The sequence below is a fragment of the Meles meles genome, chromosome 10 (assembly GCF_922984935.1).
Source record: "Meles meles chromosome 10, mMelMel3.1 paternal haplotype, whole genome shotgun sequence".
Taxonomy (NCBI): Eukaryota; Metazoa; Chordata; class Mammalia; order Carnivora; family Mustelidae; genus Meles; species Meles meles.
Window position 1 is genome coordinate 3035610 of NC_060075.1, and position 25021 is coordinate 3060630.

The 25021-nt window shown below is 58.0% G+C and overlaps 1 protein-coding gene and 1 long non-coding RNA gene across 2 annotated transcripts; both read left to right on the forward strand.

The window, feature by feature from the left end:
* Window positions 1–250: 250 nt before the first annotated feature.
* Window positions 251–25021, forward strand: LOC123952130. Its single transcript, XM_046021364.1, has 7 exons — window positions 251–271; window positions 356–492; window positions 1080–1123; window positions 1583–1756; window positions 12839–13107; window positions 15590–15717; window positions 24300–25021. Exons 1-7 carry the CDS (start codon window positions 251–253, stop codon window positions 24460–24462), a joined length of 936 nt encoding a protein of 311 aa, XP_045877320.1. The 3' UTR covers window positions 24463–25021.
* On the forward strand, window positions 2810–10425 carry LOC123951690. The gene is made up of 3 exons (XR_006820497.1): window positions 2810–3290; window positions 3403–7650; window positions 10297–10425. It is a non-coding gene; the product is annotated as an uncharacterized LOC123951690 (long non-coding RNA).

The window sequence follows — 25021 nt, forward strand, 5'->3', positions numbered from 1 at the left end:
ATTCCCCTCACTGCAGATCTAGAACATTCCCCTCACTGCAGATCTAGAACATTCCCCTCACTGCAGATCTAGAACATTCCCCTCACTGCAGATCTAGAACATTCCCCTCACTGCAGATCTAGAACATTCCCCTCACTGCAGAAGGTTCTGCAGCACAGGCTGCTCCCCGCTCTGGCTGCTCCGCCTCCCGGGCTCTCAGACCACCGTCTGCACCCAGGACCCACGGAGGAGTTTCTCCCGAGCTCCCAGCATGGCGCCCGGCACGGGACCGGTGTCCACGGAGGGTCTGGCCAATGTGTCTGAGGCCCTTTAGGGTCATTTCGGTCGGTTTCCCTTTCCCCTCCTCTCCCTGCAGCCGCTCCGGCCCGAGTTCCGGCCAACAATTGCGAAGGCTCGCCGCCAGAAGAAGCCGTGGATCGGGCGGATGGTGGCCCACTTTGGCCTGGAATGTTCTGCCCTATGGCCTGAGCCTGGTACGGGAAGCAGCGCAAGGTGAGGAAGGAGCCCAGGGAGCTGGCAGGAGTCAGCCTCGTCCTGTGGCCGCCTGCCAGAGTCAAGAATAACCTGGAGCTCCTCCTTCCACGGAAACGTCCAGAATGATTGTCTGTGTGTCCCTCACCCAGCTCTCCCGATCGTGGAGGCACCTCGAGCATTGCGAGCATTGTTCTGGGGGAACCACCGCGTCTCCTGCTTACTTAGCTGTCCACTCATGGATTTGTCTTATTCTCTTGGCTCAGCGGTGGCATTTCTGTTCAGTGATTTTATTCGTAGCGGCCTGTGTTGATCGACCATGACACATTAATCATGCAAATTAGGATATTGCTAATGAAGGAAAAATTAATTCTGCCACTGCTTCTGGGTTTGCTGTGACAGCTTTGTTAGTGCCCACTCTTCGCTTTTACCGCCGGCAACTTTTCGCACCTGCTGCAAATTGACTCATTACCTTCAGGGTCAAGGTTGGTGACCGGAGCACAGAGGCAGCTTTCCTCTTCAGGGCTGGTGTTCGAGAGTGCGCCCTTTCCACACCGTATGGCAAAGCCCCCTTTTCTTCCCGCTGTGGGCGTTTCTCTGTCTTGCAGGGTCTCCCAGCGAAGCCTGTGGGAGGCAAATCCCAGCCCAGCAGGTGCGTGGCCTTGCGTGATTGCTAAGTCCCAGGCTTCCTGTTTTCTGAATGCTGTGTGCAGGGCCAGCCCGTGAATCATTCTTCCCCAGCAAGTGCCCCTTCTCGTGACTCTGCTCACGAAGCAGGAGGCGGGTTCTGCAAGGCTGGGGAGATGTGGGCATCTGTCCTCGGGACACTGGACGCCTGCGGGTAGCTTCACAGCATGCCCAGCCCCCCCCCCCCGTCTGGGCGCTGCCCTCTCGTAGTCCTCGTTTGCGCACAGTGGCCCCTGTGCTCAGAGAGACCAGCGTGTTCTTATCTGCTTCCATTGTGCAATGCTCCCCCACTCTGGTGAGCCAAGTGTGGAAACAGAATGTTTTTGGAAACGTGGCAGTGACCCAGTACACAGCGGGAACGCCCCCTCGGGAAGGTTGTGCCATTCGGGAAAGCCTGCTAAGTCACACCACCTTTTGTCATGAGACTTGGCTGACCCTGAGAACAGGAACTGTTGGCACTGCTCTCCCTGCCTGGGAGTCGGCAGTGGGGGCGGGAGGCGTCGGGCTGCTGGGGGCCTTCTTGCAACTGTGGGCTGTGGCCGTGAAAGCTTTGCCTTGGCGCTGCCTCAAGGCCATGGGAGGGACGAGAACGAGACAGGTGGGGAGCTGGCCGAGACCCCCGGACTCCTTTTCTCTGTCCTCTTCCATACTTTCCACGACTTCTGCTGTCCTTCCCCTCAGGTGTCCGGAGCCTCGGTGCTCCGCATCCCCCCTGGGTGGATACTCATCCTCCCTCCTTTCCTGTGAGCATCCTGCCTGCTCTTCCCAGACCTCTCTGTCCAGGGCTCTTTCCCTCCAGACACCCGGTGCAGTGGTGGGGAGAGCTTCTCCCCAGCCTCTTAGACCCTACCGTGAGCGAGACCCCAGACCCCAGACCTGGGAGGCTGGCATGGGCACCGTCCATCTGCCAGGGGCACCTTAACAAACTGCCACAGGCAGAGCAGCTCGAACGCCGTAAATGACGGTCTTCTGGTTGCGGAAGCCGGATGCTGGCGAGCAGGTGCGGCCGGCCTTGCTCCCAGCTCCCGGCGCTCCTGGTGTAGACAGTGTTCTCCCTGCCTCCACATGGCCTTCCTCCGTGTGGACCCCTTTCTCTCCACTCGACATTCTTTTCAGAAGCAACTAGTCCCTTGACTTTAGGAAGCCCCCTACTCTGGTATGACTTCATGGTGACCAAAGACATCTTCAAGGGCCCCATTTCCAAATAAGGTCACACTCTGAGGTTCTGGGAGTTTGAACTTTGACATACGAATTTGGGAGAGGGCAGAGGGACAGAGTCTAACCCTTAAACAGAAGCAGAGACCATACCCGGGGTCTGGTACCAGGGTCCCCACCGTTTCTCACTGTGACAGCTCACGCCCCAGCCCAGCGGGTAGCCTGGAACGAACCCCTGTTCATCTGCTCAGAACGTCCTTGTTGGGGTCTGCACCTGCGATGGGTTCGTGGAAATGCAACTCTAAGAAAGGCAGGGGACAGCTGTCTTCAGGGACAACAGGAATAAAGTCTAGGACGGCAGGACCTCTCTCTGCACCGCGTCTGCGCCTTCCCCGGTGCTCGGCCTGGCTCAGACAGCCTTCTCTACGAGGTGGCAGGAAACGAGGCCACGGCCGCCCCAGCCCCTCCCACCTCCCTGCTTTGCCACAAGGGAGGAGTCAAGACCGGCTCTCGGCATGATGAGTTTTCATGCGGCAGGAGGGCTCCGGCGCTGGGGGAGGGCTCCCGGGGGTCCTGATGGTGTCAGCCCAACCCCAGGCCAGGGACTCAGTCCCAGCGGGTGAGGGGCAGCTGCTGGGGTTTGGGACAGATGTCCAGCTCTGGCCAAGTAGCTCTCACCTGAGGTGGACTGGGGTGCCGTGAGCTGTCTTGAGCCAAAAGGTTGGATTGTTTCCCGAAGAAGAGGTGTGTCCTTCAGGGCAGGCCAAGAACGCTTCTGCCGTTCCCGGACTGTTAGACCCACTCCCCAGCAACGCTGTGAGTGTCCAGAGCGGAAGGGGCCATTCCCGGGTGTCAATGCATTTCCTTCACGCCTTGCGAGCTGTGGAGCCCGTGGAACTCCCGGAGCGTTCTACCCAGTGGGCTTTGGGGTTCTTCCAGGATGTGGCCTTTGGCAGCTCTGGCCTTGGAGGGAAAAGGTGTGTCTGGGAATCCCCGCTTGGCCACTCCTGGCTGTGGGAATTTGGGCCAGCTGCATCCCCTTTGAGCCCTGGGGAGTCTGACTTGAAGTTTCTGCGGGGTTTCCGGCAGGTGAAAACGACACGGTTCTTGCTCTGGGCAGGGATCTGTCCCTCTAAAGTGAACATGCGGACGTCCTACCGAACCGAGGACCTCAGAATGCGACAGTGTTGGGACAGGTCCTTCAGGACGTGGGGAAGGTAAAAGGTCAGGAGGTAGGTCCTTGTTCAGTCTGGCAAGTGCGCTTCTAAGAAGAGGAGGTAGAGATGCAGAGACGCAGGGGGCCCGCCGTCCACATGCCGGCGAGAGCAGCCCGAGGAGGGGCTGGTCCGGAATCCCTGACCCACCGTGAGTGAAAAAGAAGGGACTCAGCCCTAGACATGGGGTCCGTCCCATAAATGGCATCGCTGGTGAAAGGAGGGAGGCCAGGATGGACACTGAACTGTTGACCTCAGTGTCCGCCCGAGTCATCGCTGGGCCGCAGGGACTGTCCCCAACAGCCTCTCCTAGGGCCTGGTGTGCGACAGCCCAGAATACACCATTTGGAAGAGGCACTTTGCAGACGGGGAGACAGGCCGGAGGGCAGAAACAGCTTCGGGTGCGCAAGGACAGAAGCCAGGCCTTCCTGCTCGCTGCCCGCCTGGGCCTGTCCCTCTGGCTGCGAAGCCTGGAGCCCTGAGGGCACGGGATGTGCTTGGCCTTGGTCGGGAGGACATGTTCCAGTCAGCGGGGGCACATCTGCAGGACGTGTCCCCCTGCCCTCCTGATGCCCCACCACGGCCTCCCTCCCCGCCTCCTCCCCAGAACACCCTTCCCTGCTTCTGGAAGTGCTCCCCACTCCGTGGGGCCTTCCCCTGCCCCTCCACACGCTCCCCTGGCTTGGGTTTGCTGTCTCATCACCACTGCCCAACTGAGCTCCTACCCTGTGCTCTCACTAACCTCGTTTTGTCTGACTTCCTCCACGAACACCAGCTGCTGGGGAGTGGGGACCTCACCCTCACTGCCGGCAAGTGCCCAGACTCCTGGAGGGACACTGGGGGCACGGCAGGTGCCTGCGGGAAGAACGAAGACCGTTTTCTTCCCCGGGGCCTGCCCTCTGCAGCCTGGGCCGCTGACATTCACCAGCCGCTCAACAGAGGCTTGTTCAACGAGAGAGGGAGAGAGCACACGCAGGGGGAGAGGGGGAGGGAGAAGCAGGCTCCCCGCAGAGCACGGAGCCCGACTCGGGACTGGATCCCAGGATCCTGGGATCACGACCTGAGCCGAAGGCAGCGGCTGAACGACGGAGCCCCCCAGGCGCCCCATTAATGTGCTTTCTGGACACTGTTACCAAGATTGGCCTCTCAGTGTTATGACATTAGGTCTCTGAAGCCGCTAAATTTCTTCTAAGTCCCATGAGAAGGAGCCATACTGGGGAAGGAAGTTTGCTCCACTCTGTGGCCCTTAGGTTTGCAGAGCTGGTCTATGAACTACGGAGCCAGACAACAGCGTGCGGGTGGGCTCCCGCCTCCGCCCCTCCTTCCCGCCCACTTCACCCCTCCTTCCCGCCCACTTCTTCAACAGCTTGTGTTCCGGGGGGTGGGGACACGAGAAGCGAGGCGCTCTGCAGAGGACAGCGGTGGTCGGTGGAGGGGATCGACAGGGAGCCCCGGATGGTCTCTGGACCCATGATGCTTTCAGGAGGTCAGGAGCCGATGGGAGAGAAATGACGTTCTAGAAAGAAGGCAGGGCAGCCGGTGCAGGGCGGGGGATTCAGCGGGAAGCCACGGGGTCGCAGCCCCAAGGCCTGGGAGGACCGTGAGCAGCGGAGAACACGGTCTGCGTTAGGGAGCGCCTCACCGATGTCCGTGTGCCAAACGGGCTGGGGCAGCGCAGGGGGCCCGAGACCAGCGGAGAGGTTCTCGTGGGGTCTGTGTGAGGACGGGTGGACAGTGATGGTGGCCACGGGGTGGCAAGGTGCCACATGGAGGCCTGGTGACCCTCTTGGTGCGGGAGAGTGAGGGTCGAGTCTGGGACAATGACCCACAGCCCGTCAGCAAGGAGCGAGGCTGGAGGGGAAGACATGAGTTTAGGGTTTGTTTGTTTTTTTAATTGTAAAATATTCATAACATAAACTTTACTGACTTAGCCACTTTCAAGTGCACAATTCAGCGGCAGCAAGGCCGTTCACCCCGTGGCCGCCATCAGCACCAGCCTCCCCAGAACGCTCCTCATTCCTCAAACTCAAACTCCCTGTTTCCGCAGGAGACACTGAGTTCCCTTCTCCCTCCCACGGCCCCCCGCAGCCGCCCTCTGCTGTCCTCCTCATGTCTGCGACTCCGGGGGCGCTCGCGTCTTCGAGTCTGGACTCTCTCCGTCAGCGTCAAGCTCTCAGGGCTCATTCCTGTTGCAGCAGGTATCAGGACGGCCTCCTCGGGAGGCTGGGGGACAGCCCAGCGCAGGAACCCCCCGCGTCGTGCGCATCCACTCATCCAGCGAGGGAGGGAGCGGCTCGCCGCCCCGCTTGGTGCCGCAGGGGTGCCGCGTGGACACGGGGAGTCCTCAAGACCTCACTTTTTGTTCTCTGAGTTGTGCACCCAGCGTGAAGTGAACGGCGGTTCTGTTTTTAGTATTTTAAGGATCGGCCACACCGTGGAGCGATGGTGGGGTGGGGGCCGCCGGGGGCCTGTCGTCAGAGGCTCTGCTGACAAACGTGGGGTCCGAGCTGCGACCTCAGGGATGGGGTCATCGGAGGGGATGACCTGCTGCGTGACCACGGCAGCCAGGCTGAGGCGGACACGGCCATCAGCATCCCTCGCTGGAGACGGGGGAGAAAGAGATGCCAGACACTGTCTGTCTCCTTCAAACAGGGGCATCTCATGTGCTCCAGGGTGGTGGGAGTGTGACAGGTGTGCGGACCCCAGAGAAGTGGGACGAGTCGCCTTCCTGGCCTGGGTTTCCTTCCCCATTTGCACGTTTGTGGTGACCGCCCTGCTCACCTCACAAAGCCGTTAAGAGAGTCTAGTGAGGTGTGTTTGGAAAAGCCTTATGGTTGTCAAGTGCTTCTGTCTCTCGTTATCATTCTTGCATAAAAGACAGCAAACGATAAATGACGGGTGCCCCTGGGATGTTGCCGTGGAAGCAAACCGGCAATACGTTGGAGAAGCGGCGTTCCAGGGCCACATCTGGGGCGGGGGGACAGACATCACTAGAGATCACACGAGTATTTTACGATGAGAAGTGAAGTCCGGCGGTTCGGGGAGAGAAATGCTGTTTCCTGCTACTTCTAGTGTTTTCTCTGAACAGCGGCATTGCCAGAGAGGTCGAGGTTGGAGTCCAGGAGCGTTGTGGCCGAGGCCCTCGGAGACGCCCCTGTGCGGAGCCGTCGTGGAGAGAGATGGGCTGGGAACTGCGCAGGGACTCGCTGGGGTCTGGCCATCCCTGCTGAGGACTCAGGCCCCGTGATCACCGCGCTGGTGTGTGTGTTTGCCGTGAGGTTTTCTTTCACGGGCCTCCTGGTGGGTGTGTCCGGGGCCGCTGTTTGGTTTCAGGTGCGTCTCTCTGATGAGTAAGAGGTCGAGCACCTGGCGCAGGTGGGGCCTTTTACTCCAGGGAAATAACAGGCCCGAAGGTCGGGCAGCTGGGGAACCAGTCCGCCGACACCTGCCTTTCCCGGCCTCGTGACTGGGTCCGACGTGCCCTCTAATTATCCCGGCCCGCCCCACCCAGACTCTTCGCAGAAGCCCATCTGGGGCGCACCGGCCCACATCTCGGGGCCTAGGCAGGGCGGCTGTTCTGTGAACTTGGCTTGACGCCCGCCCGCTCGCCTGCCCCGGCGGCGCCGCTGGTAAGCGCTCCCGTTCCGTGGTCATGGAAGGAGCATGGCCGTGGTTGGCTGTTCGGTCACGGCACGTGAACGGCAGTGATAGCCCCGTGCCCGTCTGAGCGGCAGAGGCCACTTGGATCTCTCTGGTGCAATGTCGAAAGCTGCTTGAAGATCACTTTTCTTGTTTGCCGTTTGGTAAAATGTCGGGAAAATGTTTGGCTGACGGGCCAAGAAACCCCAGCAGGGAACAGTGTGTCCGAGAGCAGACACGTCCTCCTGCCCAGACTCTCCCAGACATGGCTGCGGGGTTACGTCTGGAATGATCCTTACAGGTTGATGTCGTGATGCGGGACTCCACTCAATCTGTGATCATTCGGGCGCCCGTCCAGCGGCAGCTGACTTAGTCTTGAAGACAGCGGTTTGCCAGGCGACTACCTAAATTATTTGGCAGATAATGTGTTTTCCAGTCCTTGAAGGGTGGTTAAGTGTTGGAAGTGAGATGCTCCTTGTGAAAGGTGAGGAAGCCGGAGAGCCTCGGGCAGCTGGACCGGCCTCTCCAGCGCCTGGGGCCGTGTGGGGGGAGGGGGGCACTGACTTCAAAGGCTTCTCAGGACTGACGGCACAAAGGTGCGGCCAACTCCGCCCCCAGAATGAATTGTTTGTCCCCTGGTGGGGGAGGGGCGGGGGCACGGAAGTCATTCCTAATTTCTGCCATCGGCAGGATTACTGGTGTTTATTGTGCTGAGTGGATGTAAACTGTCAGGAAAGGAATAGTCTGTCCGGGTAGGAATAAGGAGGAAACACCTGAATGTTCCCCGGGAGGGCAGAGGATGCCTGCTGCCAGCGGCCTCCACCCTTCACAGACACGTCCCTCTGCTCAGTCGCCTGCCCAAGGCCAGCCAGCAGCAGGGGGAGGGGCGCAGCGGCAGGTGGGGGGCAGCAGGGTTCTCCCACGCACCTCTTGTTCTCACATGACGCAAACGGGTGTCCTGCAGGTCAGAACTCCCAGGCGGGCCTCACCCGGCCACAGTCATGCCGTTGGGGGGCTGGTTCCTCCGGGGGGACTAGGGGGACTCTGTTCCCTGGCTTTCCTCCCACGCCCGCTCCCCCAGGCTCGCCCAGCCACCAACCCCCCCCCCCCCCCCCCGCCGCTGTCCGCTGGTCTTCCTCTGGCTCTTTCGTGTTTCAGGACACTTGTCCCTGCTCGAGGTCCCCTGACTGGCAACCTTCGCCCATCTGCATCATAGATTCCCTTTTAACCGGAACCTAAGATAGTGACAGGTTCTGGAAATCAGGATGTGGGTCACTTGGGAGGTCGTCGCTGTGCCGATCCCGGGAGCAGCCTTGTGGGAGGCCGTTTGGGTTTCTGCTAAGATGGGAGCATCCCGTGGCCTTGTGGAGGCAGCCCCAGTGGCCACCAGGAGCGGCGGCCTACGGGTCTCCCTGGCCAAGCGCTGAATTCCTTGCTCGGGAAATGTCCCCAGCGAGTCCCCTGCTGTTCAGCCTCTTGGAATCCCGTGCTTTGCGGGGCACGAAGCCAGTTTATCGTCAGAGCCTGTGACCGCAGGGTCAGTGACGGAGACCCAAGGCCAGGTTGCTCCTCCTGGAGACCGACTCCAGGGGCAGAAACGACCTCCAGTGTGTCCGGTGGTGCGTGTGCTCGGCCACGAGGGTCTGAGCCCGGGGTGTGTGCTTCCCGTCCCAGCCCGTGAAACACGGAAGCCGTGCTGGTCCAGCTCCTTCAAAAGGGGCTCCGGACACATGGTCACGTCCTCTCCTCCTGCCACAACGTGGACCCGGTGTGACGATGGTGTCTCCAGGTCCCTGAGCCTCAGGCTAAAGCTCTTAAGGAACCAGTTTGGGAACAAAGCTGTGGGGTAAACACTGGGCCCCCCGGGTGGTGTTTACACCGAGGGTTTGGGGGTGAGGGAGTTGCCCACACTCAAGGCGTCCTCCTCCCGCCCAGCACCCTTACGGAGTCCCATGTGTTCTGCTTGTAGACAGGATTTTTTCTAACCTTCCACCGAAGGGAAAGTGGCCTGGGCATTTCCCAGGTCAAGAAAAACCTGTCTTCAGCGTAATTCATAATGCACGTGTGGTACGCCATCGTATGAACGTGCCGGACTTGACCCGAGCTCCTCCCTCCTGCGGGGTCTTTTATTGTCCTCGAGCAAGGCTGTTTGGTGGCCAACATGGGGACGTGACTGTCCGGAGAAGGCTGTCCCGAGTTCCCCACATGCAGCACCTTTCCTGCTGTCCATGAGCCGGTCTAGGCTGACGTCGTTCCGATGTAGGTCAGGGGAGCATTGCCGGGATAACTGGAATTTCACTGCTTTTATGACGATCAGTGACGCAGACCTTGACAAAGGATTCCTCCCTGAATAAGTGATAAGACAGACAGATGTGGGCGGCCGGGTGGCTGGACGACATTCCCGGGTCCAATCACTGTGAGACTTACTCAGGGGACGAGGACAAGGGATGGGGCATCGGGACAGCCTGACTCCTGGGGAGGCGGCTGTGGGGACCGAGAGCCGCGGTCGGTCGGAGGGTTTGAGCTGGGTGGGTGGGTGGGAGGGTGGGGGGGGTGAGCACATTTCCGGGAAAGGTCGGAGGGACAAGGCTCTTCTTGATTTCTTGTCAGAAGGGATCCAAGCCTCGGGGCCGCCTGCGGGGGGGGGGGGGTATCAGCCGTCCACCATGGGGGGCCCCGTCTCTCTGCTCTCCAGTGGTAGGACCAGCGCTTTATTTTAATGGTTGGAATGGAGACGTAGTTGACACATAACCCTGTATTCGTTTTAGACGTACCTCGTAAGTGATGAGGGAGCAGGACTGGCTGAGGACAAAGCAAAAGCTGGCCCCTTGCACCCCCTCTCCATCCGCTCCCCTCGGTAATACCGTGTAACGTTCCTCAGGCACCCCTGACCGCCATAAACGAGAAACAAACAGTTCCCCTTGGTTTACAAATGTCCTAGAGATCTACAGACAAAGAAGTTACCTTGTGCTATCGATAATTTCCAAAGGCCAATAACCCAGTTCCTCGGGCCCTAAGGCCGCCCTCCCCTCCACACACAAAACTGCAGGAGGCTGAGGCAGAAGGAAATGGAAATATAGTTCAATCTCTCCTGAACCTGAATCTCTCTAACAAAGACTCTTGATAGCAGGATTGCGACATGCCACCAGGAATCTCCCACTATCTTGACGTTAATGGTTGCCAAAAGACCACATTGATCAAGCCAGAAGACCTCCGGGATACTCCTGGCACCTCACAGGCCCTCTTTAGCATATGAAAGCTCCGTTGAAAACTCCCTTCCCCTCACCTTCCCCGCAGGGTCCGGAACCTGCCATCCCTCACAACCCGGGGCAGCAGCTCTTCCTGCCCACGGGTCCTGTCCCCGTGCTCTAATAAACCCCCATTTTGCACAAAGATGTCTCAAGTATTCTTTCTTGGTCATCGGCTCCGGACCTCAGCCCACCGAACCTCACCTAGGTTCTGGAACTTCATCATGGTGATGTGATCACGTATCTTTTGGAAAATGATCACCGCAATGAGTTAATGTCCGTCCCCATGCGTCCCCAGATCTGTTCTCCTAGCCCCCGTCAGGCCTACAGTGTTGCTAACTGGAGGCCCCGTGCTGTTCGGCGTCCCCAGGACTCGTCTTCTTTTTTTTTTTTTTTTAAGATTTATTTATTTGACAGATAGAGATTACAAGTAGGCAGAGAGGCAGGCAGAGAGAGAGAGAGGAGGAAGCAGGCTCCCAGCCAAGCAGAGAGCCTGATGCGGGGCTCGATCCCAGGACCCTGGGATCATGACCTGAGCCAAAGGCAGAGGCTTTAACCCGCTGAGCCACCCAGGCGCCCCCAGGACTTGTCTTCTAACTGGGAGTTTTGTCTTTGAACCTTTTGAGCCCGCAGCCTTCCCTCCTCAGTGTTGCTCTGTGCTCAGTGGCCGGCTGGGAGCAGCACCAGCACCAGCCCCGGACCAGCCCCGCGTGGTGGCGGACGGCTCTGGGGTGCGGCCCGGGCTCTGTGATGAGTTCCTGTAGCTGGAGGTGTGCGAACCCCCTTACTCGCTCTTCAGAACACACCCCACGTCCCCCCGCAGAGTGCCCCAGGGACCCCTGCCCTGACTGCACGTCACTGGTCACTTTCCTCAGCTCTAATTTAGGGTTTAATCGAGGTGTCTTTGGTTGAAAAGAACCGACACTCTCCCTGGGTGGCGTAAGCAGACAGTCGGGCATAAGGAAAGGAATTCCCTAGGAACCGTGGGCAGGAAGCCTCGTCTCCGCCTCTCTGCGTCTCTTCCTTGTCTCCTATTTCCATGTCTCTCTGTCTCTGCTCTCCTCTGTGTCTCTGTCTGACTCCCTCCGAGCTCTGCAGACCTGCTCCCCCTGCTTGGCTATGCCCTGCCACGTGGTGGCTGCCCAGCACGGGGTCCTCGAGCCGGGGCCCCCCACCCTCTCCCACGGTCTTCCAGGCAGTGCCCAGCCTGCGGCCGGTGTCTACACTGGCCCGATCTGCCGGTCTGCCCAGCGCAGTGTCCAGCCCCTACTCAGTCGATGTGGCCTTCTTTGCTTCCCGGAGGACAGTCTGAGGTGCTTCCCACGACGTGCTCAGTGAGAAAGCACCCCTGTTTCTGGACCCCGGCACCTTCTTGTTCTCCCTCGGCCTTAGCCGTGTGCAGGGCGCTCGGCAGCCCCTGTGCTGAAAAGCATGGGGCTGAGGTTCTGGCCTGGGCCTCCCTTCCTGGCCAGCCGCTCTGTGGCCCAGCATCTTTCCTGGGCCCTTCAGTGATGCCCAAGGCCAGGAGGCACGCCCTGCTGCAGGAAGCCAGGTCAATTCTGAAACCCCTTTATCCAACTGCCCCAGATAACGTTACTCTGATTCGTTTTGTAGCCATAATACTGGCGGCTCCTTCCGTTTCAAACTCCAAAAAACGGGGAAAAAAGGAAATACATAACACTCTCTTATTTAAAGAAAGGCGGGGGGGGGGGGCGCAACAAATACCAGGGCAGGGTGTCCGGGGCCCTCTGCCTGCGCCTGGTTTCCAGAACATTCTTTCAGAGGTGGAACCAGCTCGTCCTAACGTTTTCAGGGGACGTGATTCATTCCGCGCTTGATTCCTTCTAGGCACGTTTCTGTCAAACCTTCCAGGTTGTTAGCGAGTGTGGGAGAGGCTGCCGGCCCTGAGCTTTGATCTAGCCGCTTAATTGCCTTTGCTAATCACACTGAGATCAAGCGGATAAAAATAGCTTCCAGGGTCGGAGGGTGAGCGAGACCCCCCCATGCCGGGTCGGAGGGCGGCAGGGCTGAGGTCTCATGGCTCCGGCTGGCAGGACGAAATCCTCGCTCTAATTAAATAAGCGGACCTGGGCCGCGGGAGCTACGCGAACCTCACGACAGGAGGGTTTTGACCATTTACTCGGGGAGAAGCGGAGAGAAAGGAGGAAGCACACTTCCCGAAAAGATGCCAGATTGTGTCCCAGAGTGCTTGGTTCCCAGGCAGAACGAGAAGGCTCCGTCCGTCTCTGCCGTCTCTGTTTCTGTCTCCCTCCCTTCTGGCCCTCGCCTTTGCTCTCAGTGTTTTCTCTCAAAACTTCTGAATGAAGGGCTTCTGAGTATTGGCTAGTGCTTCTCGTTTTGGAATGTTCTGGTCACCAGTCACTGGCCTGTAAAACCTGACTTGAGACTCCTCCTCTCCTACAGGAAGGCCTCCAGGATTACTCTCCTCCCCTTCAGGCAAGCCCCGTGTTTCTCTCCGTTCTTGGGCAGTCAGCCGGGACGTCATTTGGTGCCGGCAGACAAATCCCCGGGGAACACGTTTCGGAGGCTTCGCTGGTCCGTATTTCAGCGCTGCAAGCAGGCTGCGTGCTGCGTCAGGCCTGAAACGGTTTTCTTTGTTTCTTTGCGGTTCCCCCGAGCTGAGCTCATGTCGCTGTCATGTAGGCGCCTTCTCCAGCAACCTCAGGATCCAGGTAAATGGTGTCATCATCTCCCAGCCCCCCAGGCTTCGAACCCACAAGCTCTGGAAAGCGTCCTAGCCCTCGGGCATGCGGACGTTTGAGCCGCAGCAGACCTCAGGCCGGCAGCCCAGAGGGATTTCACACCCCAGAAATGTGCGGAAGCGAATGTGCCCCGCAGCTTCGCAGAGCGGAGGGAGCTGTGGGGCCTGACATGGGCAGAGGATGGGGCTGGGGCAGCCGGTCTGAAAGCTGCCTTTGATCTCCCAGGACTGGGTGTCAGGGGACTCTAGGAGCCCTTGGGCAAGGCGCCTGGCCCTGGCCCCGCCACCCTGGGCCACCCAGGCTCCTCAGCTGTCTGAAGGGCTTAAAGGCACCAGCTCGCTGACCTCAGGCTGCCAGCAGGTCACAGTGAGGAAGGGCTTTGCAAGAGAATCAGCCTTGTAGAGACTTAGGGTATCTTTTGGGCTTAAGATGCATAGCTCTGAGTGAAATACGGGTACACGGGGAAAAGAAACCAGATTTAACTCCATTATTCTGGTTCACCCCAGCTGGGGCTGTCCTGAGACTCAGCCGGCCATCCACACCCTCTCGCCGGACGATGGGCTCTGGGCCCAGGCATCTCCTGACAGGCCTCGGGCAGCCCTGGGCGGGTGGACCCCCGTGCCCCCGTCACCCCACCATGGGCAAACAGCAGCTGGCAAAGCCAGGTCACCGAGGAGCAGAGCAGGAGCAGCGAGGGTCGCGGGCATCCTCAGGGCCTTCAGGCGTTTTCCCCCAGAGCTGGCCTGTTGTGCGGGAGGAGCACAAGGCAACAAGAAGAAGCAGCCACCTCGGTCCCGGGCAGGTGGGCCCTCTTACGGGGTCCTGCAGCGGGGTGCGGGGCTGGGACTCCAGTCCTCCCCAAGCCACTCGTAAGAGACCCACCGGGAGGCTCAGAGCATCGGGCTCCTCCCGCGGGCTGTGCGGAGGCTCGTGGGGCTCCAGGCCTTGCTGCCAGCTCCCGCCACGATTCCTTCCGTAGCGCTCCCTCTGCCTTCTTCACGGGGACGCCCCCTCTCTGTGGCCCAAGTCCCTCCTCTCTCCGGTGAGGACACCAGCTGTGGAGCTGGGGCCCACCTTCCTCCACACCCGTCACTTGGTCACATCTGCAAAGAGCCCATTTTCAAATAAAGTCACGTTCACGGGTTTTGGGGACTTGGACATAGCTTTGCGGGGTAGGTGGCGGGGCATGATTCCAGCCACCAGGCTGGTCTTTGGGCTCACGATCTTGAACATCAACATCTGAGAGAGACAGACGAGGCTGACCGCCACTCTTTGATCCTGGTGTCTGGGGACCCAGAGATGAAAAGACACAGCCCTGCCCTCAAAGGACTCAAGGTCTTTCTGCCTCATGACCTCACAAACCGAGCATCTGGGGCGGGGGGTGTTCAGTGTGCAGGTGGGTGGGGAAGAAGGAGCCGGTCTAGTTGCCTACATCTGTGCTGACTCCTCAAAATTAGAAACAAGTGTCAAGTGGGCTCCTCATGGACCAACACTTATCACTAAGGACCTACTATGTGCACAGAGTTAAGGGTGTCACTGGCCTCGGTGACTACATCTAGTCAAGCCCCAGAATTCATGTGGAGAAGCGTCACAAGATGCCTTGTGCTGTGTGCTCTGTGGGGACCAGGCTTGTAGAGTGTGCCTGAACACTCTTGTTCAGTGTCTTGTTGGGTGTCACTGAACACGTCGACGAGGTAACTCTGGAATGGAGTAGCTAGACAAGCGTAAATCACATGGTAGTTACACAAGCTGTACAAATAAGATTAGTTTATGGATTTTTTTACCTCGATAAGAAAGTTTTAAAAATAAGATGGATTGAGAACTAAAGATAGAATGGGATCTTAGCGTAGAGTTGCACATTTTTATGATTTTCTCCATTTTCTTTTCGAAGTTTTTTTTTTTTAAAAGACTGTTTATTTGAGAGAGAGAGAGAGCAAGCGAGCACAAGCAGGGGGAGGGGCAGAGAGAGAGGGAGAAGCAGACTTCCCATTGGGCAGGGAGCCCGATGCGGGGCTCGATCCCAGGACCCTGAGATCATGACCTGAGCCGAAGGCAGCGGCTTTAACCCACTGAGCCACCCAGGCGCCCCAATTTCCCTATTTTCTACAAGTGTTTCGTCCACAGCTAATACAATGGCAACTCTTTTAAGGCAGACTCGTTCTGGAGACTTCCCAAGGTCGTTGGACTCAGTTTTCGCAGAAACAGCTCCGGCGGCCACAGCTGACGTGCTGTTTAATCAAGTTGCACAGTGTGATAAGTGTTGGGAACAAACGTGACTGGGAGGCATGTTCCGGAGCAGGGCAAGGGCGTGCCGGCCGGCCCCTGGCACTCCCGGGCCGCCCTCCCGCTGAACATGAACCTCTCGGGGAGGCCTTTTGATTAGCCGAAAATCAACCCCAGTCTCTCACTTCTGTAAATCTGCACATTCCTTTATCTTAATTTTGCAAAACAGCTTTTGTGGAAGGCGCCCGGCTCCCCTGGTGACCCCGCTGTGTGTGGGCTGCGCGCAGAAGCTGCCTTCCCGGCAAGCTGTGATGGGGCTTCTGCTGAATCCGGGCATGCTGCCTCCGTTTACCCCCGGTGAGTGGGATATGAGCACTGCCCTACCACAAACCACTCTGGGGGTACTTGGTGAGAGGCGGGCCTCCCCCAGTGGGCCTGGCTTGCGGGGCCACCTGGAGAAACCGTGTTCGCAGCAGGAAGGTCACTGCCCCTGTGTCCGGGTGGGCAGGGCGAGGACTCCCCACAGAAACAGTCTTCAGGTCCCGTCCCTACTGCCAGCCGGGCGGGAGAGGAGCGAGAAGAGAGAGAAACACAAATCAAACCCAGGACTACCTCGGCTCGGAGCACCGCCTTGCTCCGGCCCCCATCTGGGGCTTGTCCCCCTTCCCTAGGCTGGCTGTGGTCCCACACCCACAGCGGTGCTTGCGTTACAGAAGTGTCGGGAGCACGGCTGTGGTGTGAGGTACTGCCAGGGCCTGGATGAGGCACCTGCGTTTGCACGCGGACGCCCTTGCCCCCCCATACCTCCGATCGTGAATTTATCTGCACTCAGGATCCTTGCAGGCAAGAAGTTACCAGGAGGCACAGCGGCTTCGGGTGGCCCTAACTGAGGTCTGGCGAGCTGCCGTGCCGCGTAGGCTTGGATGCACATGTCGGCGAGGCGTCAGGACGAGCCCTCCCTGCCCGCACCCCGATCTCGGGCTTCCAGACTCCAGACTGGGAGGAGGCACGATTCTGCTGTTCCCCCCCGGGCTGCATATTTGTGGGGGAACCTCAGCCGAGTAGGACACACGCAGCACAAACCCACACGTCTCCGCCCGGGAGGCCGTACCACCTGGACTGTGAACCCAGAGTCAGGACATCAAAGTTGGCTATTAAAATGCAAGTGTGGTTTGAGAGGACGCGGACCGGGGAGCGCCAGTAACTAATCATTTGGCATGGGAGACAGCACAGCCCAGCGACGAAGGGCCTGACGCCTGTCTGCCTGTGGGTCGTGGCTCCGTCCTTCCCAGCTGTGTGACCAGCGGCAAGTGCCTTAAGCTCTCTGGGCTTCCCCCGTCAGTGGGAGGTAATAAATAATGCTCACCTCACGGCATTACATGAAGGTTAACTGACTTAATATTTGCAAACGGCTTGGAACAGAGTGTGGGAAGCGGGAAGCCAGGTGTGTTTGCTGTCCTCTCCCTCACCGGAGAGGCCCGCAGGCAGGTGCGGAGGAACGGAAGGTGCTGGTTTGTCGTGAGGGCGGGGACAGAGCTGCGATCCGGAGCGCCCCTGGACCCCGCCACACTCTGAGGGGTTGGGAGGACGCGCGGAGCCGTGCTTCCTGTGAGTCACACCTGTGGATATCTGCCACGTCAGCGGTCACTGATTAGAAGCGCTCTGTATTGGAAAACAAAACCAAAAACATTTCACCGTATTTATTCATTCATTTAGAAATAGCGGGGATAAATTTGTTACGTTTTAACACACGTATTTCAGGGCAAACAGCCGTCTTCACGTTTCTGTAAATCCCTTCGCTGACTGGCTGAGCCCAAGGTGCCGGGCTTTCCCGTCCGCTTCTGCCTCTCTTCTGTTAGGACATGTTTTGGTTGAAGAAGACAAAGAAACTCGTGCTGTTCACACACATGTGGCTGGGCAGGAAGGAGCTCGTGGGGTCCCCCGGGCGCCCCGGGCCCCCACGCAGCCTGACCGCAGACCTGCGCCCCTGACCAGGTCTCCCAGATGCCCCAGGACGGCCGCGACGGCCTCCCATGCCCGACTCACCGCGCGTGCCGACCCAGGCTGTCCTCCTGCAGCTCTGAGTCCTGTGGAGACAGACGGTGCTCGTGGCGAAGCCCACACGCTCTGGAGACCTGTTCCATTACCCCAGATGCCGTCCGGCTTCCGAGAACCCAGGGGCTCACCCCGGTCAGGCCCTCGGTGGCCAAGAGAGGTCACTGCCACATCTCTGCCGACACAGGGTCACAGACCGGGGAAGCCCCAGGCTTCAGATCCATGAGTGCGGCACAGCTCGCCCCAGGGTGAGCTCCAGAGAGACGGAGCCCGTGGGAGATACAGACACACACACGCGCGCACGTGCAGAGTGGGCTCATGTGACTACAGAGGCTGGCAAGTCCCACGAGCGGCCACGTGCAAGCTGGAGAGCCGGGAGGCCAGTGGGGCAGCCAAAGACCAATGTCGCAGTTGGGGAGGGCAATCAGCTTTTCCCAGTGCGCACCTTCAGATGCCGACCTCGTCCCGGAATACCCTCACTGAGGACGGCCAGAATGCTGTCAGACCCAACGTCTGGGCACCTGGGGCTCAGGCACGTTGGCTCGCGAACGGGACCGCCGTACCCGGTGAAGGCTGTCCGGGTCTGTCCCTTGCCCGCAGAGCGTGCAGAGCTCCTACTGGCCGGCTAAGCCAGCGTTCAGGAAGGGTTGCCACCCCGGGAAGCGGGACAGCCCGTCCCAGCCCCATCTCTGTCCTCTGCGGGTCGCGAGGTTCAGCGCCGCTGACCCCCCAGCGCTCCCCTCCCACGATGCGACCCCAGAACACCTCCCAGGGTCCGGTTGCAGCTGGCGGCGTTGGTGCTGGCCCCCCGGGGCAGGGCATGTGCAGGTTTGGGTGTGAGAGACCCACGGGCTCCTTCGGGCTGTGAGGCATGGCAGGGGCCCCCCATTCTCCTCGCAGGGGCACACCCATGGAAACCAGAGGCCCTCATCTCCTTGGTCCCAGTTTTAAGGCCATCTGATGGTTTTCATCACTCTCCCCAGAAATTTGCTCCTGAGCAGGACCAGCCGAGATCAGAGCAACTGTTTCGTCTGTCCAAAGGGAGAAACCATGTTTCATTCTCCTCATGTTGCCGTTCAGCGGCCCGAGCCACCAGACCCCCGCCAGCCTCTGACTACGTGGACGCGGAGCCGTTGGACATAGGTGTGAGACCTGGGAACCATGCGGGACCCGGGAGCCATCCTGCCCGCGAGAGCTGTCCTCTTTCCCAGGCTGCTTGCGTGTGGGCTGGAAGTGGAAGAAAGTCCAAGCAGACACCCACGTCGATGGAGAAGCACATCAAGCTTTATTGACTTAAGAGGTAAGTACTGATGCAACTTAAATACCAAACCAGTTTTTACCTGAAGGGACGAAACAGCCTGAAGTTGAGGTTGGGACCGTGCGCGTTACAAGCTCTTTATCTGGAGATTCCCGGGGCCTCCGTCGGAAGTGGGGCACGGAGCGGGAGACGTGGTGATCGGAGGTTTCCAGCGGTGTTGAGGCTGAGTGCTGGCAACAAGGGGCACATTGCCAAGGGAAACCACCAGCGTCAAGCCCGACTCAGTTTGGAAACTGCATGAGCAGCTCAGAGCAAACCAGGACCCTAATTGCTTAGGCTTTCAGCGGAAAGTTCACCTGAGAGGAGATAGAATCGCAGCCCACCTGCCAGCCTGGTCTTGTCGGCCGCCACTGGCTGCACGGGCTGGGCACTGCGAAGCATTGCTCCTGACCTCCACACCCCTGGCTCTCATGCTGGCCCCATGCTCTGGGCGGCCCGAGACTCTGCTGCGCGTCCCCCCCAACCCCACAGCTGCTCAGTGACAGGGAAGCAGCATCAGTGGGGACCAAAGAGACTGATGTCCGCCCAGAAAGACAAGCGGCAGAAGTGTGGGGGCTTAAGAAAGGACGCCCAGGGAAGAGAAACTTAAAGTGAAAGGGGCAGTTCCATCCGTGATCTCCCCCACCGTGGTTGGGGAAGAGGCTTTTGCAGGGCTTGCCCTTCGCCCGCCTACCTGTGCCCCTGGGAGTGTATCCGCCAGCCTGCCCCATCCCCACCAGCAGGGGACACCTCGGGAACCTGACCCCAGGAAGGTGCTCTCAAGGTCATGGGTGGTTGCAGGCTGCCGGCTGTATTCCCCACCGCAGCCGTGCGTTAGCCCGCGGGGACAGAGCGACCTCCAGGAGCCGTGACAGTGTCCGAGGCTTGTTCAGAGGGCCGTTCCGGGAACCACGGCGGCTCCTGTCGTCCTGGCGGAAGTGGGCTTTCCCCGTGGGCCGTCCCAGCCTCATTTCTGATTCCTTCACGACCGGGTCCCCTCCCAAGTCCCCTGCCATGCTCTGAGCTCTCGGACGTGTGTGTCCAGCAGAGGCCCCTGGAGCCGCCAAGTACAGATGCAGGCCCGCGACCTACGGAACCCTGGTCTGCAGCACGCAGCCCGGCGGCCGCACCGCTCACCACCCTTGCGCGCCCACCAGGGCTTCCGAGGCCCCGGGCAGCCCGCCTCCTGGCCTCAGGCTCCTGCCGCTGCCCGGGGCCTCCGCCTCCCGAGAGCCCCCCAGCCAGCCAGCCCGGCCTCCTCGGGCTTTCTCTTCCCCAAGATTCTTTAGAGAGGAGTCTGGGGGCCGCTGGCTGACCCGGTTGAGCGTCTGACTCTTGATCCCGGCGCAGGTCTTGATCTCAGGGTCCTGAGTCCAAGCCCCACGCCGGGCTCCGACTTACATTAATAAAAATTAAAATTAAAAAAAGAGTCTGTAATAAAGGAATAAATCCCATTGTACAAAAATGCACACAGGAAGAAGTAGGTCCTTCCTCCCCACCTCCTGTCCGCTCCCCGCCCGGCTGTCCCCCCGGACACCCTGGCCAGTGGGCTGTGAGGACCCCCGCACGTGCGGGGTTACGGCTAAACAAATGATTATTACCGTTTCTCCGACTTCGCACGGGAGGGTCGAGCTATCCACGCTGGTCTGTAGCTGGTCTGTTTAACGTGACGAGGGAACATCGGTGCGGCAGGCCCTGTGGTCTCGTCCACGGCTGGACGGGGTCTGCGGCCGCCGCTGTCACGGTTTGTGGTCTCAGGACCCTGCACACTCTGAAAATAATCATTGACGACCCCGAAGACTTTCGCTGACGTGGATTACGTCTGCTGACACCTGCCGTGCTGGAAATGAAAACTGGGAAATTAAAATAAACTCATTTTAAAAGAAAAATAACCCCGTTCCTGTTAGTATGTTCATACGAAAACTAGCTCTTCCAGAACAAAAGCTACTGTGGAGAAGACTGGCGTTTCACGCTGTCGCGGACGGCGGCACTCTCGGGTCCGCTTCTGCCTTCCCTCCGCGCCGGTATCCTGCAGCCGCTGGACACGAGGCACAAAAGGGCAAACGCTGTGCTCCTCTTAGGAAAACAGCTTCAAGCTCACGGCCCCCTAGCAGGGCCTCGAAGCCCTGCAGGGCCCTGGACCTCACTGTGACGGCTGCTTTCCACAGAAGGGTGGCACGTGTGTTGAGTAAAAGCTTCTGTTTGTGGTATTGGCATCTCTCGAGGAGCGTGCCTGATCCCTGTTTCCGAGCTCCGACGACGTCCCGGGCACCGTGGTGCGGGGGGCATTGCGGGGGAGGCCAGGGCCTGTCCCCGAGCTTCCCTCTGGTGGGGGCCACTCCCAAAACAGGCCAGCGACGGGAACAGAGAGCGAATTTTAGGTGGTGATGAATTCTGTGGGGGAGAAATACCAGCCGGTAAGTAGAAATTGAGGGCTGTGCGTCCTTACTTTAGACTCAGTGTTCGAGGATGGCCTGCTGGCTGATGCAGGCCCAGTGGGGAGGAGCCTGGGGGGGAGGGCAGAGCCCAGAGTGCGTGCCTGGGGCAGGAGCAAGCCTGGCCCATGTGGGGACCGGGGACCCGGGCTGTGTGGGGACTGGGAGTTCTTTGCTCCACATACAGCCACACCAGGGATTTGGGCTTCAACAGAGAAATTTGAGGGGGACACGTATATTCGGCCCATCACAGAAGTCAAAGAAGGGTTTCAGGCTCGGACTGATGTCATCTGATTCTTGGGAAGAAACACAGTCATCTGTTTGTGGGAACCTTCAGGAAGCCAGAGGCCAGGGAGGAAGATGTAGCTGTAGATTGTGGTAGACGCATAGGCGTGCGGCCCGGGAGGGAAGTTAGTGGGTGAGAGGGTGCTAATGCCCTCGGAGGTCGAGCTCAGAAGACGGAGGAGAGACCACAGCGGCTCCTGGGCTTGCCGCTGTGCTCTGGTCCAAGGACAGTGCTCTCACGGGCTGCGGCGTACCTGTCCCTGCAGGTCTTAGACGGACAGGTAGCCCAGTGGTTTGCAGGACACACACATACCTGTAGGAAGGTTGTAGGACAAGAACAGGGATATTTAAAATAGAAAGGTGTTGCTACGTTGCTGTACTGGGCTCACCAGAGTCCCCTCAAAATTCACATCCCCCCGAGGCCCCTGAACATGACCTTATTTGGAAATGGGGTTTTTGCAGATGTAACCAAGTTACAGTGAGGTCACCCTGCATTAGGGTGGGCCCTAAGTCCAATGACTGGTGTTCTTCTAAGGGGAGAGAGACACACAGAGACCCCGAGACATGCAGGGAGAACACCACTGCCAGATGCCTGAAGCAGGGGGGGGGTGGGGAGGGAGGACACCTTCCCAGAACCTTCAGTAGGAGCCGATGTTGCCACATCTTGAGCTCGGACCTCCGGCCTCCAGAACATGAGACACTGTGGCACTTGTCACAGCAGCCCTAGGAGGCCGACACGGCTGTCCTCCCCACGGCCAGCGCCCTGCCCCGCCGGGCTTCCCCGCCAGCGCACTTGGAAGCCTTTACTGAGATAAGCGGCACTCACCGGTCCTTAGCAGGGTTGAGCAGATTTTCTGGAATGTATCGGACAAAGATTTCATTACCTTCTCCTGGAAATTGCCTGTTCAGATCTTTTGTCCATTTTTCTTTGGGGTCGTTTACTAATTTGTAAATACTTACTATGTACTTACCCTTTCTCAAGATGCTAGTGTCTTTTCTTCTCTAGGATTTTAACCTTTGTGGTTTATATTCTGCGTTGAGCTTAAATCAATCTGGAAACTGATTTGGAGGCGCGGTGTGAAGCAGCTGCTTTATTTCCCGTTACCAAATGGCCCATCATTGTCTCGCCTGGTCACCAGCAACGAAAGTCAAAGGGCGTTCCTGTATTTCATTTTCTCATAGACCACGTCTCTGTCTTCATCGGCTACCTGAAAAACTAGGTGATCAGCTAAAATCAGGACAGATCGTGACCTCCTTCCCAGCCTCCCTGTTGCAAGCCCGTTGCTGCGTGAGACAGAAGCAGGCCGTGCCCTTGGCCTGGCGGACGGGGAGGGGTCATCCTCCATCTTCCACCGGGTGCTCGTAAATGCGTTCAGACTGAGGCCATCCTGGTTCCAGGGAGTGGGAAACGCTGAGCTGACCTCACTGACAGACAGCGTCAACCCCAGACGGAAAGGGCTTCACTGTCTCCCGGCCTTGGGCTTGGCTGTGGGTCCACCATTGCGGGGGCTGGGAGACCCACAGGGGTCGTAGGACCTCTTGGGGCCTCATTGCCTCACAGGTCAACTGGGGACAAAAATAGTAACACCAGTAACAGCTCCGGACCTTCTGTTCAGTGCTCGGGCGCGTGGGACACATTAGCCCGGACCTGGGGTGCATGTCACCTACATTCCTCGCTTTCTGCTTTACATTTCCTCACTTTTCTTTGATTAGAAATTAACCAGCCGTTTGGTTTGTTCACGAGTTCAGCTGTTACCGGATCTCAGAACATTTTCTCTGTTGTTGTTACTGAGTCTTTGCTCCGCTCTGTGCGGCGGTTCCCAGCACACTTTCCCCAACTTTCTGAACGAGGTGGTGAACTCATTTCATTTCTTTCTTTTTTACGGATACAAATAGTCACGTCTATGAGTGCGCTTTGTTCGGATCGCACAAACGCTGTGTAGTAGCTCAGGTGTGATGATTTCCCCGAAATTCTGTAGTTTTGCTTTAAACGTCCCTCCGACCCAAAAATTGATCAGTAGGGAGTGGTAAAATTTCTAGGGCTGTGTTTGGTTTTGTGATTGTGGCACCCTCTAGTTTTGCTACACTATGGTTAGAAAATGTTTTCTATGTTATTTCTCCTTTTCGAAACGAATGTGGGTGTTTTCTGATTTATAACTTGGCCGGTTCCCATGAAGGGTGTTAGAGCAACGGAAACGGGAGGTGCTCGGGTAAAGGTGATGTGCTCCTTTGCTCCTCTGCACTTCTGGGAAATGCATGTGACTGTCGAGAGCAAGTATTCTAGAATTTTCTGGGTTTAGTGTTTATGTGGACTTCGTCAATGTGATCATGATGACATGAGCAGTGCGGGGTACGGGACGGTGTGACGGGAAGGCTTCTCCGGTGCTCTTGAGAGGGCCAAGGTTCGCTCTAAATGACTGCAAGATGTTAGGTAAGTTTGTCATAACCCCCAGAAAACTGCTGACAGAATAACACAAAAAGATACAGCTGGAAAGCCAAGAGATTGTTTAAAATGGGATGCTAAAAATATGTTCAAGGGGAACAGGGTAACACAACCAGACGGGACAGACAGAACCTCCTACAAATCACGGGTGTCTGCCGACTTTCCTGTACTCTCTGTCATTTCTGCTTTTTGAAAATTTCTTTTCTAATGTTTAGCATATCAGTATTTATGACCGTGACCTCTTGATCATAAACCATAATGCTCAAGGATTCAAAGTGCCTTTGTTTTATCTCATTTAATGTTTTTTGGTGGAAAAAAATAGTCTCATATTAAAACTGGGGACTGACTTTCTTTTTTGGTATGTCTTTGTTTATATTTGATTTTTAACCTTTTTAAATAACGGCCTCGGGTGACTCTCTTGAAGGCAGCCGCAGAACTGGAGGAGCAGCCAGGCTCCAAGAGGGCATGCAGAGATTCTCATCTCTTGGTCTTCTGCCCCTCGGGTGGGCTCCCGCTCATCAGCCGGAGCTGGTCTGCGTGACCGACAGAAGACGGCGGGGATGGCGGTGTGTGACTCCCAAGTCTAGGCTATGGAAGTCAGTGCAGCTCCTGCTCTGGGCTGGGCGTTGCTCGTTCTGAAAAGCAAGATGCCCTGTCGGCGAGGAGACTCGAGTCGAGCTATGGAGAGGCTCATGTGGAGAGAGCCCACCTGGCCAGCCATGGAAGGAGTCATCTTGGTCGTGGAGTCTCCCGGCTCAGCTGAGCCTTCAGATGAGCCCACGCCCGCAGCCCGCACCCTGAGCAGACCAGCATCCACCAGTCCTCCCCTGAACACCCGAGCCACCAGAACTGTGAGACACAATACGTACTGACTGTTGTTTTCAGCCGCTAAATACGGGGGTGGCTGGTTACACAGCAGGAGATGTTTAATGCAATGATCCAACTTGAGAACCGTGTTTCTTTTAGTAGTTAGTTTCTTTTACATTCACTGGTATGACAAATGCATTTATGGTCATTACTTTGTGCTGTGACATTGGGTTATCGGTCCATGCATGTGGATAGAGTACATGACTATGTCTGTGTCTACCTCTCCCCCCCCCCCCCGATTCCTGAAATATATACATTACGTGTGTGCGCGTGTTTATG